A 20,218-nucleotide genomic window follows, 5' to 3' on the forward strand; every position below is an offset into this window, starting at 1 on the left:
GAAGTTTTTTAAACACTTATTTTATTACGTGGTTTGATGCGTTCCATTTCACTTGTTGGGAACTTTGCATTAGAATTCCAATACATTGAGTTTATAAATAAGAGCTTTTATTCATTTCTCAGGGAAACTTATAATTGCCAAAGTCTTTCTTGGGCATAGTGCTGGAGCCGCTGCTACAGATTCAGTCACCCCAGCCAGCTATCCTGGGATCGATAGTGTATACAAGCCTCGCAGATCATCTCAAAACAGCCCTCATACATCCACCAACGGGACTGTGGAACCAGACAAAGCTAAATGTGAGTTAGTGGTTCCAGCTGAAGTTCCAGCTCTTCAGCTTCTTCAAGATGTTTTGATATTGAAAATTAATAATAAGCAATAATAAGATTGATAAAAAATCAATCTTATTATATATATATATATATATATAAAAGCTATATAAAAAATTAGAAATTGCTCTTATTTCTAAGTTAGAGATCTTGGCAGTGGAATCAACGCTGTACAATAATTTCTAGGACTTTTCTGTTCTTTCCAAAGTAGATAAGTGTCCCTCAATTTACCCATTTCTACAGCTTGTGATTCAAGATTTATTATTAAAAGAATATGAAGACAACAACGCATATTTCTCAACAGATAAACTTCTCTTCCTCCCTAAGAAGAAAGCACAGCATGAACATGAATAACCACCAGGTGGCAATCTAATCAAACATATGCATACTAAATTCAAACAGACCCAAAAAGGCATTTACAATATATTTTCAGCCCAGTCTTCACTGTCCTGCAATTTGGTCATAGTTACTTAGTCAGGATAAACAGTCTTAAGAGTGGCCTACTCCTGGCTGCATTTAAGAAAATAGATGGAAACAGGCTATAATATGGAAATAGTTCACCAAGATTTTTTTCAAGTATTGATTCTGTCATGGCAAAACAATTTCAAATATATTGAGTGAGCATCAAGAAGATCTTGGGAAACCTAGATACTGAAACTTTAGAAGCATTTTTGTATGGTGAGCTTCAAAATTTGAAATAACTTCTGAAGCTCGGCATGTATCCCAAGGCACTCTGTTTCTTAGTTTTCTTAAGTCTTTTCTTAATTTTACCTGTAAGTCATTAATTATTATGTATTTATATATATTGCAAACTATCCTAAAAATGATGCATATATATATATGTTTTCTGAGGTTTTCGCGGGTGTTTGTATGTAGGTCTTTGAAACCCAAGCTCTAGAAAAATCTGATCAGAAACCCAAACTCTGGCTCAGATACGTAGATGACACCTTCATAATCTGGCCACATGGGAAAGAACAACTGGACAACTTCCTCACACATCTCAACAGCCTACACCCCAAAATACAGTTTACCATGGAAACAGAAGTGAACAACCAACTTCCCTTCCTGGATGTCTTAGTCTACAGGAAATCCAATGGCTCCCTAGGACACACCATCTACCAGAAGAAAACACACACAAACCGCTATCTGCATGCACTCTCACACCACCATCCAGCACAGATCAACTCCGTAGCCAAGACACTCATCTCCAGAACAAAACGCTTAGCTGACGAACAACACCTAAAAACCGAACTACACACTCTCACTAACGTATTAACATCCAATGGATTCCAAAGAAATAAGATTACCAGCCTAATCCAAAAAGAAACCCCCACTAAAATCCAAGACAGAGAACAAGAAAACGGCAAAGCCGTTCTCCCATACATAAAAGGCACCACAGATAGAATCAGCAAGATCCTCCACAAACACAACATCAAGACAGCATACTGTACAAACCGAAAAATATCCACCATCCTAAGAAACCCCAAAGACAAAATTGAGTTAGAAAATCAAGGAGTATATGAAATCCCATGCACCGCCTGCCCCACCACATACATTGGACAAACCAACAGAAGAATAAGTGCACGCATTGAAGAACACAAGAACTCAGTCAAAAAAGAGGAACCAACCTCTTCCCTGGTCCAACACCTCAAAGCCACAGGACATGATATTGACTTTAAAAAGACCAGAACTATCGCCAAAACCGAACACTTTAACAACAGAATAATCAGAGAAGCCATCAAGATAGAAAAACGTCCACACAGCATGAATAAACGAGATGATACCTCCCGCCTACCAGCCATTTGGAAACCCGCCCTTATTGACAAATGAGTCCCTAACACAAAGAATGACACCAGACTCACACTCATGAGAGCCACACAGGATGTAACCACCACACATCCACGCAGAAAGCAGACTCAAACCCACACTGAGGATGAGGCACGACCGCGGACCAGAAGCCAGACCACAGCTGCATCATTAGCCCCTTTAAACCCCTCCAATCCATGCATGAAGCAGACTGACACCCACCATGAAGAGGTAGCACAGCCACGAACACGAATCCAAACAACAGCAACACAGCTCACCAGCTCAAATCCCCCTGCTACTCAGACTAACCAAAGCACAACCAAGCCCCCACCTAAACAGAACACACACCCATCCAATCAGAGCACAGCCAAACCCCCAACCAATCAGAACACACCTCCACCCAATCAGAACACAGCCAAGCTCCCACCCAATCAGTTCACACCCCCACTGGCAGTTAAAAGGAAGAAACAGCTGCGATCACACACATTGCTCCTAGAAGCACGAAGCCGAAGACACCAGCCTGAAGATGACGAATGAGACTTCGTCGAAACGTTGCCAAGAAACCTCCAATTTTACGCGGGAGAAAACCCGAATAACCAAAGACATATATATATATATATATATATATATATATATATATATATATATATATATATATATACAAACCATTTTGGCAAAATATAAATTGTGTGTGTGTGTATATATATATATATATGTGTGTGTGTACAGTTAATATTTCGGGTTTCTTCCCGTGTAATTATGAACATATCCCTAAAAGGGTGGAAGCGACGTTTTGACAGAATCTCATCTGCCATCATCAGTCTTATGTGAGGGGTCTTTTGCAGTAACTGCTGTTACTAACGGCATACACACACACACACACACACACACACACACACACACACACATATATAGTGTATATATACTATATATAGTATAGTATATAGTATAGTATGTAATATATAGACGTTGTGGAGAAAATAGGTACAAGAAGGAGCATTACATATGTTCTCTGCCTTGAGCTATGTATAAAAGTAATAAAGACAGGATATAAAAATGAAATAAATAAATTATACCTCACAGCCAGAAGTTTTCATCTAGGGTTTCTTTGAATTTTAGTAAAAATATCCCCGTTATCATCTTCTAAGATACATTGTCTGTATAAAAGTAAAAACAAACAAGAGAACCATATTGTGTCCTTTTCCTTAGCTTCCGAATCATGTTCTTCTGTGGAATGCAAGAATTGTGACTGTAGCCTCCGACAGTGTGAATGGTTTGTGTTTGATCATGAGCTTGTTTTGCCAGAGTACGTCATTGAATTTGAGTACGTCACACAGGTATGGAATATCTATTAGCTATCAGTTCACTAATTATTATTTCATTTATAGAATTAATTAGATTAACTATGAATATGTATTCATATGTAGTCAAATGAAATAGAGAATTTTCTTCCAGAGACCCTCATCTTAATACTGGAGAAGATCTCTTTAATAAAAAAATATTTTCCAGGGTACAGTCAGATAGTAGATTATTCAGAAAACTGAAGATAATCTCAGAAACAGGAATAGTTCTCTTTTGTGATCAGTATATATAGGTTTTATATTGCAGTCTTATTATTTAAAAACTTAAACTTTGAGAAAGACACAAAAATAAGGAAACCATGTGTCAAAGGATATGATTCTCTTTCTTTAGTAGCCTTATTTTATCTCCATAACTATTTGCTTGGTTTCTTCTCTTAATTCATCTCTTTTCTTTCCAGTCTAAACTAATTATCTAATATCAACAGAGAATTTGTTTTATAATATATGGATACTATAACATAGAAGGTGGCCTGAGTCCCTTTTATGAAAACATAAAGTTTAAAGGAGCATGTTTCATTTATAAGTATCTGGAACCTAGTGATTGCAGTAGGAAAATGAGTAACAAAAATAAAGAGAACAAGAACTTTAAAAGCCTAGAGTCCAAGATTGTTGGACTAGATGCTCCCTTGGTTTAATCCAGCAAGGCTTTTATTAGATTCTTTTTCTGGAATACCTATAAATTATGGACTATCAACTGTTACAATTTGCAATTAGTTTTGTTAGTTGTCTTTTGACAGAAAAAAATAAGAATGTTGATAGTAGATTAAATTAAAAATGCTGATTTAAGTAGAGTAGGTTCAAATATTGTTCTATGTTAGCGTGTTTCATAAATTCAAAGCCAGTTTTAAATATGGATATTTCTTCCTGGTAAAGCAGAAAGATAGAGATAAATAATAAAGAAACAGATAAATGTAACTTGTGCAGGTATGATCAAGAATAGGCAGGGTTCCTTTAACTCTGAAGCTAAAATCTGCTTCAAGCCATCATTTCTGACCCTGTTAAAGGAGATCATCTTTAATTGTAATATTGGCATTAGCATTCTGCTAGTGGAAGAGTTGGGAGCATATTGACAAATTAATAAAGTTCATTTCATTTGCACTACAGACCTAATCTGATTATTGAATAAACTCATATATTATGTAAATGTAGCCACTGGGTTCACATCAGCTGACACATCAGTTTCTTGATATTAGTAGAGGAGTAGTTTATAATCTAAAATTTGGAGTTCCAGAGTTAATCCTACACTATTATTTCTGAAAAAACTGAAAGTTATAGTATAGTATATCATGTTTCCCTGGAAATAAGATCCTGTCTTATATTTTTTTGAACCCTGAAATAAGCGCTTGGCCTTATTGCCATGCACTCAAAAGGGGGGCTTCTATCAGGTTCGCCTGATTCGCCAGTTGCGTCCCTTTCTGGATCGGGACTCCTTGCGCACGGTCATTCATGCCCTCGTCACTTCCCGCCTGGACTACTGTAAAGCTCTCTACATGGGGCTCCCCTTGAAGAGCACCCAGAGGCTCCAACTGGTCCAGAATGCGGCCGCGCAGGTGATTGTGGGAGCGACACGGCGCTCCCATGTAACACCTCTCCTGCACGAGCTGCACTGGCTCCCGGTGGTCTTCCGGGTGCGATTCAAGGTGCTGGTTACCATCTTCAGAGCGCTCCATGGCTTAGGACCTGGGTACTTACAAGACCGCCTGCTGCTACCAATAGCCTCCCACCGGCCAGTACGCTCCCACAGAGAGGGGCTCCTCCGGGTGCGGTCAGTCAAGCAATGTTGACTGGTGACCCCCAGGGGGAGAGCCTTCTCTGTGGGGGCACCTGCCCTCTGGAACGAACTGCCCCCGGGATACGGAGGATTCTTGACTTGCGCACTTTTCGCCGTGCCCTCAAAACGTTTTTATTCCAACAAGCCGGGCTGGCCTAATTTTTTAACTTTTTAATTTTGAAATTTTAAAATGGGGTTTTTATTTGAATAGCTGGGCCAAATTATTTAATATGTTTTTAAATTGTTTTTAAATTTTATATTTGTGTGCTTTTACTTTTGGCTGTACACCGCCCTGAGTCTTTCGGGAGAAGGGCGGTATATAAATTGGAATAATAAATAAATAATAAATAAATAAAAGCCCGATTGGGCTTATTATCAGGGGATGTCTTATTTTGGGGGAAATAGGGTAGTAATACCTTTCTAAACTGTGCATTGAGACAGACTAATTTTTTGCAAAAGGAACTGAATCTTAATTTGACAAATTACAGCTTTATACTTTAAAAATTAAATGTTTATTATGGAATATCCTTCTATTGACTATAGTCCACTTTTCAAGTGTATGTCCCAAATGAGAAAGTATGTATATGTCATACAGATATATAATTACATGAGTGGTGCGGTGGCCTAGAGGTGCAGCTTTCGTCTCAGTCTCAGGAGACTGAGAGTTCGATCCCAGGTAGAGGCAGATATTTCTCTCTCTGGGCACACAGAGAATATATCTGCTGAAAAAAACCCTCCACATTGGCGACAGGAAGGGCACCAGCCCAGTAAACACACAGCTCCATACAGTTGCCCAGAATCCACCCCTCAAAGGACTATGGGGTCGTTAAAAGAGGAGGATGAGGATGATACAGATATATAATTACATACATGTTCTCAAATTAATAATCCATGCATTCTGTGGTAAAAGACTGCATGAAAAGTACACACATATAAGTGAATTTCTTTCAAGTACCATAAGGCTGTCTTTGACTTAGATGTAAATATTTACAATTAGAAAAATTGTATGATTATATTGATGTCCCTTCATTCCAGGAAGGAGGAAGGAAATTCATTCTTTTGTCCCCTTGTTATAATCCATATTACATATGCATAGTAAAGGAAAATCCAAAATAGTTAATCGTTTATGCTTGTTTATTTTGTTTTGTTCCTAGACTAAAGTGAAAACAATTCATTTTGAGTGTACATATTTTGCTTCCACCAAATATTGTATTGAAATAATGTTTGTTGTGTCTGTTTTAATTATTGAGAAAGAAAAAACTCTTCTGGCCTTTTGGTTTATGTGTGCGTGTTATGTATGTATGAATAAAAATTCCATTCTCACCCTTATGGGTGGTCTGTGTCTTCCTCAGACTTCTACCACCATGGGACCCTGGGAGTTTGACAGTTCTGTGCAGGATCTTAGCTTGTTCCTAATACTGAACTCTTATGAACAGAGAGCTCTGATGTAAAAGAAAAAAAATAAAGACAAAAGGACAGAAAACAAAGAGAAAATAAGAATGTAAAGAAATGACTTCCAATTTTCTTTAAAAGCAGTTATAAACATTAATGTAAATTAATCTCTTACTCTTACTTTTTTTTCTAAGCATCAAACCCATACATAATTTCACTTTTTCCTGTTTCATGCAAAAAGTCAATAAGGGGTTTTCAACCAAAATTAAACTTAGACATCTCTTAATTAAAGCTGACAATTTGGCTCTCTCAGCAAATCCCATCCTCTTCAGCAGCCATTTCTCCATTATGGGTAAAGTCAAACCTTTCTATTTTTGTGCAGATAATAGTCTCTCTAAAGTTATCATATACAAAAACAAAGATCCATTTTTTTCCAACTGTTTATCCATCAGTCTCACCCAAAATAAATCTGGCTTCGATTGCATATTAATCTTTAAAATCTTCAGCGTTATTATATGTAATGGTGTCCAAAATTTTCACGTCGACCAAGCATGTTAAAAAAATCTTTCCTGATCTTTTTTACAGGTCAAAGTGGAGGCTTTATTCTCCTCACCCAGCAATGTGATTGGGGAGGATGGAAGGCGAAATTCAGCAGGCTTTGTATTTTCTCGGGATCTCCAACATGATGATGAAGTGTTAAGCATGGAACCAATAATTAAGCCCAAGCCCAAAATTATTTGCTTGGATGAAAAAACTGTGATGGCAATCTCCAAGGCCAATATTTATAGTCAGATTGTTGTGAGTAGCTGTTTTCATCTGCTTTGTTACAGAATGAAAATTAGATTCTGCCTTTCCCCACCTCTGAGTTGAAGTTTATCCAGTATCCTGAATTAGTAGAAAAGCATACAATATTGACATTACATTTACTGCCTCTGTTGCTACTGGTTATCTTGGCTGTATTGCTTCTGTTTCCAGTCACTGCCAATTACCTGATTTTCCTCCAAGGTAGTAGATGGGAAAGGCCAATGCTTATGCATTTGGGGATGTCTTTAGAAGGAATATGGAGAAAATGCTATTGTTAACAGTGGTACAACTAAAGGCAAATTAAGTCTGTCTCATTGATGGACTGGGGATAAAATAAAGGACATGTGGGGATTTCACAGAATAAATATGTTCAGATCACGTTAGATAAAAGGGGAAAAAGGTCTCACAAGAAAACAATCTAATAGATTAATTTAATTTCTTGCAATACCACCTGCCTATGCTAAGCCCAAAAGATCTGGCAGAATAGGTATGTTTGGCTGCCTTCCAAGAAACAATGTTACCTAGTGGCACTCAAAGAGTATGATTTTTCTGTTGAAGTGCCCACCCCATACAACATCATTCTCTCTGAGGTTTGGATAACCCTGACTATTCTGTCTTCTACAAGGCCCTAAAGACCTGGCCCTTTCCGTAAGCATTGGACTAGATTTGTGATGGCGAACTTCTCTGTGGGCACATGCATCGTCACCAGCTGCTCTTCCAGATTCCATCGTGCCCATGCACACTGGCCAGCTGCTGTCTTCATGCAGAGACCAGCTGGCTGGTGCGCATGCGTGCACTGGAACCCAGAAGAGAGCCGCTGGCCGGTGCACATGTGTGCAATGGAACCCAGAACAGCAGCTGGCTGCCACACCGGCCAGCGACTCTCTTCCTGGTTCTGGTGCTCCAATGCGCGCCTGTGCACAACCACTCCAATTCAGCACTCAGTGCCGAAAAGGTTAACCATCACTGTACTAGATGATGGAATGAACTCATATAGAGTGCAAAACCCTTGTTCAGTATATAGGCTGGTTTGTTGCCATCTATTATTTTTACTTCATTATTCTGTTTTTATCCTCTGATAATATACTAGATAGCATTGTATTTTTAATTCCTGGTTTTATTATTTCTTCAAATTGTAAATTGCCCAGAATCATTCTTACAAATTGGACAGCCCTATCAATCAAGGAAGCATTACAATAACAGGAGTGGAAGTATTTTTCAACAACATGATATGGATAGTATATTTCTGGTCTATCAAAATAATTATCAGGCTTTTGGGAAGTAAAATGAAAGCTGGAGAATTCCCATGTTGGGAACTATATCTTACTATGTATCATAAGCTGCTATTCTCTATACATTTTAGTAATGATTGGAGCTTCAGTATCAGAAGTGAACCTAACAGAAAAACCTGGGGAAAGAGCTTAATGGAAAAGGGACAATCTAGTTCATTCCATCCACATGAATGTTTTGAAATAGAAGGATGAAATACAAAGGAATGTTTTCCCATTCCCAAGCTCAAGAATAGTATCAAGTAAACCTGCCTTTGTATCTATTTTATGTAATTTGGACTATAATCAAAGTAGTAGTTGCTTTGATTATTTACATTGTAGGGATAAAGTGATTGTCTTGAGTCTTTTTAAAGACCTGAACATTTGTTAGGAAATTACCTTTCTTTCATGAATTGAATACTTCTAATTGAGGTACAAGGTCTTGACATTAAAAGGTTGGTTTTGAAAATACATCAAGAAAACTATTCCAAGAATGCATACAATTTATTGGAATCATATTTTGGAAAAGCACTACCTCTTTCAACATAAATCATTCAAATGTTGAAATTAGGGATAGCAATTCTTTTGAAGTAGGACATCTAAATAATTTTAAGAGATGGCTGGGCAAACATTTGAAAGGGAAGGGTTGTAAATGACTTTGGTATGGGCAAAACACTATTCCTGAAGCATTAATGTAGCTACATCCTCCAGAGCATAGCTGCCTTGAAGCCCCCACCCCTCCCCCCCATCTACATTGCATACACAGTTATGTCCTGCTTTAGGCTTCAATTACACACACACAATTGTTATGGCAATCAACAGGAGCACATAGAAGAATAGTCAAAATCCAGCTCAAAATTCCAAGAGCCAATTTAGGATTGTCAGCCTTCCAGAGATTAGTTTCATAAGCAGAATAGCAATAGCAATAGCACTTAGACTAATATACCGCTTCACAGTGGTTTACAGACCTCTTTAGGCGGTTTACAGCATATTGCCCTCAACAATCTGGGTCCTCATTTTAGAAACCTCAGAAGGATGGAAGGCTAAGTCAACCTTGAGCCGGTGAGAATCGAACTGCTGGCAGTTGGCAGAATTAGCCTGCAATACTGCATTCTAATCACTGCACTACCACAGCTGAGTCCATACAAGACCCAGAAATCAGATAGCTGCTTCAAACAACAGAACATAGGTCAGGCTTGCCTGGTAAATCAGACTGCTCCAGCTGTGTTTAATCAAGAAATGTACTCCCTTACTTGGCAAGAAACCTCATAGAATGTCTTTCCTCTGCTCTCCGCTGTGCTTATTGAGTGTGAGGCCTTACGCTGTCATGATCAGATTGCTCCAGCTGTTCATATAGAACTTGTGTTTGATCAGCCTTAGATGATTCTTGGCTTTGGGTTTCCTGACATTCCCCAGTTCAACTGGAACATCTTCTTCAGAATCAGCATGAGTCCTGTGACATGACAACTGTTTTACTTCACTGTAGCTTCCTACATGTCCATGCACATACATGGACTAGGGAAACTTTTATAGTTGTTTTCAAACAACATGGCTCTGAAAACTTTGCACAACACTCAACCATCATCCCTTAAATACTAACAGATCAATAAACAATTCCTGTTTTCCTACTAATATAGGTTCTGAATCTACATGGAAACCGGCTTACCAAACTCCGAGATATCTCCAGACTCACTGGACTTCGCAAGCTTATTATCAGTTTCAATGAATTTACTTGTTTAGATGATGTTTACCACTTGGTAAGAAAAATACTTTTTTTCATAAAAATTTTTTACGGCTTGGGTAAATGCCTCTCTCTGTTCTGGAGGACAAAATTATGGGGTGGGGGGGTGGGGTTTCAATAATTTGGGGAAGATGAAATGAGGATAAAAAGATAATTGCAGGACCGAGGAATGATTTTGCTTATCTTTCCCCAAAATTCTTTTGTGGATAAAACAGCAATTTGATTTCATGTATTTGCAAGTGACTTCTGGTGAAGGAAAATTGATTTTGCTAAGTATGAGTCTGGAATATGCACCCAAATTGGAAGATGGATATTGTGATAATATAATTTGATTCAAGTTTATAATGTGAACCAAATACCACATCCTTGTCCTAATTATCTACAATGTGACACACAAACCTAACTAAAAATTGCCCTTTGAAAAAGGTCTTTGTTTAAGAACAAGCATTTGTTTCTATAGCCGTCATATGTTTTCAGTTGCAAGCCTTGTAGTAGATCAGTCTATTGAAAGTTTCCTTTCATTTTAAAGGCTCTTGGTTTTCTATCAGTTTATGGTAAAAGTGCAGTATAGGTGATCTTTGACTTAGAACCACAATTGGGACTGGAATTTCAATTGTTGAGCAAAGTGGTTGTTAAGTGACATGTCACGTGACTGCTTCACTCAATAACTGCAATTCCAGCATATATCATTCCAAGGCCTCAACTTCATCACAGCAGGTAAAAATAATTTTAATAACTTTATCACTGTCACTAAATAAAACATAATCTCTCTTCTCTCCATATCTTAGATAAGGAAACAAGGTCCAAATGCTATGTCAATTAATCTTTGTCAGAAAAAGTCCAGTAAGGGTAACTCGATATAACTCTTTTCTTTTAACCCTGGTTCAATAAACCTATCTTATAAATTTTCCCTGATTTTTTAAAAAAATATTCTTTAACCCCCTCCCCCAAAAAGCTTTAGAGGTAATTTGCTGCTCATCTGTGTGGAAATCTTTTAGTACTTTAACAGATTGTAATATGTACAATTTATCCTTCTAAAAAAGTCTTTCCAAATCTTAGCAGAGCTCTCTTGTCTATCCAAAGGAAAAAAATCCAGTTCACTTACTTGATTTGATATCTGCTTATCTCCTGTATGGGAATGAGTCATAGGGGAATGAGTCATCCATCAGATCCATTTGTATTACATTTAAATCCCCTTCAAATTAAATTCATAGACATCCATTGCAGCTTATTATTGTTCATTAGAATCTGTCTGTCAACTGTATCAACAACTTCATTAGAACATGCTCTGTCAATTTTATCAAGGGTTTAATCCATTTTGTCCAAAAATTGGCTGAAAGCTATTCAAAAGTGTGCACTAAGGATTTCTGCCCTGTTTTCTTTATCCTTTGGTCTCTAATGTCCAACCTTCAAGGATTCCTTATCAAAAAGAAATGAAAGTTAACTCGATTTTTCCATGAAAAAAAATCTTCTAAATAATTCAAAACTGTCATTCCAAATCCCTCTGCCTCCTTAATTCATTATTTCCAAGATCCATTCTTTTGCTGCATAATCCCCCCAAAATTATATATTTTAAATACATTGAAAATCAACTATATCTCCTTTTTTCAGGAGAGATCATGTTGGCTCGGATCAGCATCCACCAGCAATTCCCTTCTCAAAAACTGCCTTTCTAGCCAGCAAAAGCCAACAAATTGTCAACTCACCATGGTACTTAGAAGAAGTGTCAAGAATCCAGTAATTTCTGAAAGCAAGAGCTAGTTTGGTGTAGTGATTAAAGCATCAGACTAGAAACTGGGAGATTATGAGTTCTAGTCCTGCAGTAGGCATGAAGTCAGCTGAATGACCTTGGGCCAATCATTCTCTGCCCTAGGAGGGAGTCAATGGCAAACCACTTCTAAAAAGTGCCACTGCCAAGAAATGTACAGGAACTAGTCCAGGCAGTTACCAGCAGTAAAAAGAAAATGTCGTGAAGGCACCAATCCCCACTCCCCACTACTCCTAAAAGAAAGGCTAGCAACATTGGGAAGGAAAAGTGAAGAATGGTTGAGGGAAGAGGTGACAGGAAGAGAGGGAAATAAAAGTTATGAAAGCTATCATGATAAAAAAAATGAATTTATCATTGCTTTTGAATACTTTATAGCCCAGCTTGGAATATTTTGATGCCAGCCATAACCACGTCATAACTCTTGAAGGCATTAGAGGATTAAACAAACTGAAGTATTTGGACTTAAGCTGGAATCAGCTGAAAAAGCCAGCAGAAGAAATTGGTGTCTTGCGTAAACATACACCGATGTTGCTCAGTTTGGATATCAGGCATAATCCATGGCATAAGGTACATTTCAATCAGCTGCAATTGTTACTGCATTATATGTAAGTCTGCTTTAATCAGAGTTTGTTTATTGGATTTCATGGCCACTCAATTCCAAAAAGACGAGTTGCTTACAATATTTTAAAAAATCATAATTTGAAGAAAAGTGACCATATAGACAAAGGCACATAACAACCCCCCACCCCCAAATTAAAATGATCAGGGCTCCACAAACTCTAAATTCAAGTCTGAGAAAAGAGCCAGGTCATAAGAAATGTCAGGAAAAATGGAAGCATTCGAGTCACATGTACCTCAGGGTGGGAGGTGCATGCTATTCCAAAGGATAGGGTCCTGTGGCTGTAAACAAGAAATTGCTTCCTTGATGTGACAAGGTAACATTTTCACATTGTCATGAATACAATCATTTCTGGGTCTACTGCCTGTTACTCCATCTAGAAGGACAATTGTCTTAAAAAGGATTCTACAATTGGAAACATCCAATACATGATCATAAAACAGAAGATTTGCACTTCAGCAATCAAGGCAAATCAATAGCCCTTTAAAAGAAGCTTAAGTTGGTCCAACTTCTGATGTGTATCTGTTTCCATCATAAAATGCAGCTTTGAGCAGATTACAGGACACTCTGCAGCACTCTGTCCCTTTGTTGGTAATTTTAAGCTGCACAATTTTGTCCTGTTTAAAATAATGCAAGACTAAAATAGGTGTGTCAAGCCTGCAGCAAAGAATGTTTCAGCTCCATCCATTTCTGAAGACAGAAGAATTTTAAATGTGTGTTTCCAGGAGTTATTTTTCTAATAAAAATGCCAAAGAGGCATTCAAACTAGTGTGGCAAGGAATTAAGTTAGAACTGGAATCTGAAATCAAAACAAACAATATTGTGTTAATAAGGGAAAACTGTTGGAAAGATTTTGGTGTAAGCAGAACCAGAGAGCAGTAGGGTGAGAGAAGGAAAGAGAAGCAAGCTGTGGAAGTAGCCTGAAGCTGATTACTCCAGGCAGAGGTGATCATTGAAGAGTTTGAAATTAGAGCACAGCATCCCATTCCCTGTTTCTCTTCTCCCAAAGCCAGCCTCTGTGCGCCTGAGTGTGATTGGCCAGTTGAGAGCTCTAAGACACCTTGATGGAATTTTGATTACTGGGGAAGAGGCAGCAGCTGCTATTCAATATATAACAGACTCCAAAATCACCGAGGTTTGATGGTTCTTTGTTTCTTAAAATGATAATTGTACATTGCTTACAACATTATAGGCAAATTGAAATCTAGTTTTAAGTGTCATCATGGTTACTGCTGTTTTTAAAAATGCAAGGTTTTTAATGACATCCTGGAAAACAATGTAAAGTGCCTTGAGCTTTATGAACTGGAGCAGCACTTAACTGGCATGTTTTTCTCAGTATTATTTGAAAGAATATGTTGAATTGCTCATGGTATAATCTCTAGCTGACTCAGTTATTTTACACTTCAACATTGTGTAATTGTTTTCTAGGAATATTATACTTTATGGACATTTAAGACATTTTGGAATCAATTATTCACAAAATAACAACCCATTTCAGAAAATTATTCCATTTTAGTGTCTGTACATATGAGTACCATTTGTAATCTCAAAACTGAGATACATAACTAGAAAGCAGCAAAAACCCTTTGAGATAAAGGAAGATGAGGTTGGGGGAGAATTTTATTATACCTCATAGAACTAAAGGCAGAGTTAACAGTGTATGTAATAATTCTGTTTTAGTGCAAAAAATGCAACTGGAAATTACTAAATTGTATAATCTTGTAATTGAAATGTGCAACATATGCTTTTATTTTAATGTACCATTTAATCTGATTGTCTTTATTCTCCAGATGTCTCTGATAGAGTGTTCTCGGACAGATCAGGAGAAGCTGCATATTCTTAGTGTCTTGCCGTATGCCAAAATCTTGAGTCAGATAAGCAATAACAAAGTGGATGTATTTCAGAACAACTGGCATTCTAGTGTAAGGAGTGTGGAGGGGAAATGGGAACTCCACCACACAGTGCTTCACTTTTGTTAATATTCCAGCCCCCCCTACTTCTTTTTCCCAATTTCTATTTAGTGGAATAATTTTACACTCGTACTATATTATCTTTTGGCAGGATGCCACATCTTTTGCTCTTGTATTCACTTGCTACACTTGCTCCTTTACTTATAATTTTACTTCTTTGTGTAATACACCTATGTCCCACACTTCTTCCCTCCCAAAACCTCCAGCAAAGTGTACGTGTGTTATCCATTTTTACTCTCATAATAGCCTTCTGAGATAAATTAGGCTGAAAAAAATTTGACTAACCCAGGGTCTTCCTCAGCCAATGTCCAACAGTTCAATGATTATATTACATTGGCTGATTCTTGGTCTGCTATACTCTTAACTTCTTGAAAACCCAGGGAAAAGTTAGTGTCAAAAATAGGATGAGTGGGAGATGAAAGGAACTAATGAAGAAGGCAGACTGGGACAAAATGGCTGCAATGGAGTGATCAAAGAGAAGGGGATGTGGTATACCATCCAACAGTCGCAAAGCACTTCCCACCCCAGTTCCCCTTACATTATAGTTGCTATTATACTCACTTGATGTTTGTTACAGAGGGAGTTGTGTGTGGCTTTTTCCCCCCAAACAGATTACTGTATTAGATCTGGATGGACAGCATCTCTGCAAAATCAGTGGGCTAGAACAGCTAGAGAATTTGCGATGGGCATCATTCAGCAACAATAATCTAACTAAAATAGAAGGTTTAGATCATTGCCTTAATCTGGAGGAACTCACATTAGATGGAAACTGCATTGTAAACCTTGAAGGTAATATATTTCTGTTTTTAATTCTGTACAGCTGTATTTTGGGGATATGGTAGCTTTTACCTGAAAACTTGCACAGCTGTCATTTTACATATCTCAATATTTCCATTTCTCCAAAAGACACTTCTAACCCTGGCCTGTGCATTTTTTGTTTGGACTATATCTTATCTTGCTTTGACAGCTGGGGATGGGGTGGTGATGGCATCTGAAGCATACTATTATTGGTGTCATTTTGAAAAGTGGTATCCAACAACTTAAGCTGATATGAAATGTAGCAAGACTACTAGACAGTTTATTTTCCTTCACATGAAACTTGAAAGAGGCTCCCACTCTTCTTATTTGGAGTGCGATAGAATCATATTAACATGGAGCAAGGAACAAATACATCACAAGCTTCATATGTAGGACACATCACTTTTTCAGTGGCTGCACAGAGATGATGAAGTTTCTTGCCACCAGAACAGGATTGAGAACTTTCATTCAATATAGGTGTAAAGTAACAGTTCTTGAGTGGAATACCAGGGATTATCTGCAAAAGGGGGTACAGGAGCATGAAATGATGTTTAAATGGATAGCAAATTAAAATTACTATTAAATTGTAAGGCATATATACTTATAATGATTACCATTCTCTCACACCTCTCTTGATTTGCATACTCAAAACTAACTAAGGAATATGTGAGGGGAAAAAAGGATCTCTTCTCTGATACACCTAATTTCCCATGTATATACATTCATCTCATATACAGAGGAGGAGGAGGAAAAGGTAGAGGGAGTGTGGAGGGATCTGTTAGTAATGGGCAAATGTAGCTGGGATAATGGAGTTAATTAGAAGGTGGTTTGCTCATAGTTCATAAATCAGAGATTTGTCTTGTACCCTTGCAACTCTTGTGGTTCACATTTTACAGAATTTCCTCTGGGTCGCAATATTTTTCCCTTATTCTGTCTGGCATTTTGGCTTCAGGAAGTTTAATTGACTGATTCTTTTTATTGGCTTTGTTATTGCATTTTATTTTGCTTCTTGTTTTAATCTATATGTGTGTGTGAGTGTGGGTGTGTGTGGGTGTGAGAGAGAGAAAGAGAGAACGTTTTATATATTTTTAATACATAGGCAACTTAAAAGTGTTTGGATGCAAATATATCCTGTAAATAAAAGTAGACTATAAGCATTTGTTTGGGGTATTAGTTAGAGAAGATGAATTGAAGTTGTAGATCAAAGTGATTCCTTGTCTATCACTTCCGTACCAGCTGTGATGCTGTTCTCTTGCTGTTTCCTATCTGTTCAGAAGGTTTGTTCTTTTCCTTTTACCAGGTATTTCAAAACTTTCCAAACTCATGCGACTGAGTGCCAACAACAACCACCTCACCACCCTGGAGAGAAATGTCTTTGATAACCTGTCGCACCTCCATTACCTTTCTCTTGAAAACAACCGGATCACATCATTAGGAGGTTTACAAAAGGCCTATGCACTCATTGAACTCTACATAAGCAACAACTATGTGTCCTCAAACCAAGAAATATATCAATTAAAGGTAACATTTGTATGTTAAAATGAAGATGTTGCTCCTTTAACCTATTAACAAAAATCATCACAGTGACAAGTTCTACATAGCTTATTCTTACCTGCGATCCTATAAATGCATTAACATGCAGAATTCAGGGACAGCATGCTGATTGAGGAAAATATAGCCTCAATCCATCTAAGCGCATTAGAGTATGGAAGGTTGATACTGCCTACAATGTAGCTGTGAAGTAAGAAAAATAAAGTCTTATGAGTTGAGCAGTTATTATTTAACAAATAACAGTTCATTGGGTATCATTAATATGATGTTAATATAGCTTTGATACTTGCATCAAAGTTCAAAACTGCTCTAGCCGAATTTTTATTGAGATACAAGGAGGCATTTTTTCCCATCCACTTTTTTCCTTAATATTTTTCCTTTTGTACTTTTTTACCTCTTAGCCCCCCCCCCCCCCAAAAAAGTAGAAGACATCAATTTCAGTTCTCTATAGAGGTGTGTTGGCAAAGTATTTCAATACAATAATTCCAAAATTTTTCCCAATATACTTCAGTATTCATTTCTTACTCTTTTTAAATTATTATCAAAGCACTAATAGTAGATGGCAGCAATAATTCCATATAAAAATATGGTAACAAACCATGTCTGTAGAGAAAGTATTCTCATCAGAATTCAATGTTTTTGCTAGCAATGCAGATTGCTTCCTAAGTAAGCAGCTTTGGTCTGTGTAGATGCCAAAAAGATATTAACTATTTCAACTTAAAACACAAATTCCCTTAAAAACATTTTGAGGCATAAAATGTATGAGAATTCCAAATAAACTCTTCCGTATAATCTATTTTACTACAAATAATAATCATTACATTTCATGTTTTGTAATCCACCTCAAAAGCATTATCTTGGGATTCTCCCTTTTCTTTAATTGTACATTTAATTTTGAGTTAATTGATTTGCTTCCTAGGGGCTAAATAATCTAGCTATACTGGACTTTTATGGAAATTTGATTGTTTGGAAGCAAGAAAATTACCGCCTTTTTGTCATTTTTCATATTTCTTCTCTGAAAGCCTTGGATGGTGTTGCTGTGGTAAGTTTCAAATGCCTAGTTTGAAAGAGAAGAACAAGGGGGAGAATGAGAAGATAGATAAGACAGACAGATAGAGACAGACAGACAGACGGACATGAATAAATGTATATATAGCCTCCAACAATCATAACTGTAATAACATACAACCAGTTTTCTGGTCCCAATTGTGGTTGTAAACTGATTACTGATTGTACATGAATTTGTATACCTTGGTAGACTGTTTACTAAAAATGGGAAAGCAGAGAAAGCAGTTAAGATATGCAAATGCTGGTAGAAAGATTGAGTGAGTAGTGTGTTAAAAAGAAAATATTTGTTGAAATAAACAAAAGATCATTTCTACCCAGGTGGTTTCATGGAAATGAGACGAGGGATCTCTAGAGAAACAGTATAGAATAGTAAATTGAATGGAATGGGGATAAGGTCTATAGGGTCATAGAGCCTAATGACATGGTATCCAGTGGTGAGTTGCCCCTGGTTCGGACCGGTTCACGAGAACCGGTAGTAAAACCAGTGTGAGGCCCCGCCCCCCGCCCCAGATGTTGTCATCAGTGATCTGCACATGCTCAGAAGCAAGGTGCGCACGCGAGCAAAGCAATCGCGCATGCGCGATCCTGTTGCGAACCGGTGGTAAAGGTAAGTAGAACCCACCCCTGATGGTATCCCAATAAATATTTCCCTCCACCTGAGTGAAGCTATTAATCATAATTCCTTGAGGGGGTTGTAATTCAGCCATATTTAATATAACATACATTTTCAGCTTACATTTTAAAATTCTGTTAATATAGGAAGCAACTGAAATAGAAAATGCGAAAGATCAGTTTGGTGGCAAACTTAATGCTGATATGGTGGCAGAAAGACTGGGCCATTCAAACTTCAGCAAAATGCAAGAATTAAACTGGACAGCCTCTATGATCAGGTGAATTGCTTTCAGATATTAAAGTGAAAATAACTTTATGGTGATTCATCTTTCTGTACCATCAGTTCCTATTTTATATTAATTTGATATTTAATTATTGCATTTGATTCTGCTATACTACGGGAAACATAGATGGTTCTCTTTTCTTCCTAACACCTTTTAACCTATGAGGTAGACTGAGAAATAGGGGTGTGCCTCAGTCATATATTAAGATGGGGCTGAGATGTCAACTGAGTTTAAAAAAGCACTTTACTGCTAATACTTATTTGTTCTACTATATATGTAATAAAAATTATTTGTGCAACAGTTCCTGAAAGTTTCCAGGAAAACATTTCCATTAACAAGCTACTCTAGGTTGTGCTTTATTTTTTGGAAGAACTTGGACAAACAAGAGCTGAATCCCTAACTCTTCCTCTTTTTTTGATCTCGATACTGCTGCCTAAATTCACATCTGCACAAAGCAGCAGAATCATTGTGAATAAATGCCTAGGCTGCTGGGAAAATTTGCAGGGCTTGGAGTATTTTATATGAGCTATAGTTTCCTTGAAGCCAGGTTGGCTCTAAATTCCTGGAGGGATTTGAAAGTATTGAGTATTCTATTTGCACCATCGAAGATTGCTAGCAAGGCATGAAGGGGGAATTAGCCCCCTTTGTTGTGCTAATAGTTGAGCCAATCAGTAGTTAATGGATGCATGAACATAGAAAACTGCTTTCTGACATTCAGCATCAGTTCATTGGTTCATCTCACTTAGCGTTCTTTCCATCAAAGGTTGGGAATCTGGGGAAAATATTTTTCCATTCATGTAAATTGTGAGAATGTGGAATTGGGTAATCAGAACTATAGGGGTTTTAAGGAAAGATTGTACTTCAAAGCAATATGCTTTGCAATGCACAACAAGCAATGCACAACAAGAAAGCAACACTTTCTTGTTGTGCATTGAAAACCTATTTTCTGACAGTTAGAACAATTGATCAGTGGAATGACTTGCCTCCAGAAGTTGAGGGTGCTCCAACACTGGAGGTTTTAAGAAGAGATTGGACAATCATTTGCCTGAAATGGTATAGGGCCGTGATGGCGAACCTAT

At 37.5% G+C, this 20,218-nt stretch overlaps 1 protein-coding gene and 1 long non-coding RNA gene across 10 annotated transcripts in view; one reads left to right on the top strand and one right to left on the bottom strand.

Annotated features, from left to right (window-relative positions):
• LRRC9 (leucine rich repeat containing 9) overlaps positions 1–20,218 on the top strand; it is a 66,857-nt gene that overhangs the window by 23,874 nt on the left and 22,765 nt on the right. For all 9 annotated transcript variants that reach the window (XR_015728236.1, XR_004594139.3, XM_034433518.3 and 6 more), the window contains 11 exons: positions 123–296; positions 3,342–3,469; positions 7,242–7,454; positions 10,366–10,485; positions 12,613–12,804; positions 13,866–13,991; positions 14,647–14,778; positions 15,438–15,615; positions 16,925–17,145; positions 18,095–18,217; positions 19,003–19,133. Coding sequence is in view for 7 of the 9 variants with exons in the window: in XM_034433518.3 (XP_034289409.1) it covers positions 123–296; positions 3,342–3,469; positions 7,242–7,454; positions 10,366–10,485; positions 12,613–12,804; positions 13,866–13,991; positions 14,647–14,778; positions 15,438–15,615; positions 16,925–17,145; positions 18,095–18,217; positions 19,003–19,133 (1,738 nt within the window). In the remaining 2 variants the exon portion in view is untranslated. The remainder of the gene's footprint in view (positions 1–122; positions 297–3,341; positions 3,470–7,241; positions 7,455–10,365; positions 10,486–12,612; positions 12,805–13,865; positions 13,992–14,646; positions 14,779–15,437; positions 15,616–16,924; positions 17,146–18,094; positions 18,218–19,002; positions 19,134–20,218) is intronic.
• Positions 15,885–17,358, bottom strand: LOC148116375 (uncharacterized). The gene is made up of 2 exons (XR_015728257.1): positions 17,237–17,358; positions 15,885–16,141 (listed from the first exon to the last, which is right to left on the bottom strand). It is a non-coding gene; the product is annotated as an uncharacterized LOC148116375 (long non-coding RNA).

The sequence above is a fragment of the Pantherophis guttatus genome, chromosome 1 (genome assembly GCF_059756535.1).
Source record: "Pantherophis guttatus breed Tessera chromosome 1, ASM5975653v1, whole genome shotgun sequence".
NCBI lineage: Eukaryota > Metazoa > Chordata > Lepidosauria > Squamata > Colubridae > Pantherophis > Pantherophis guttatus.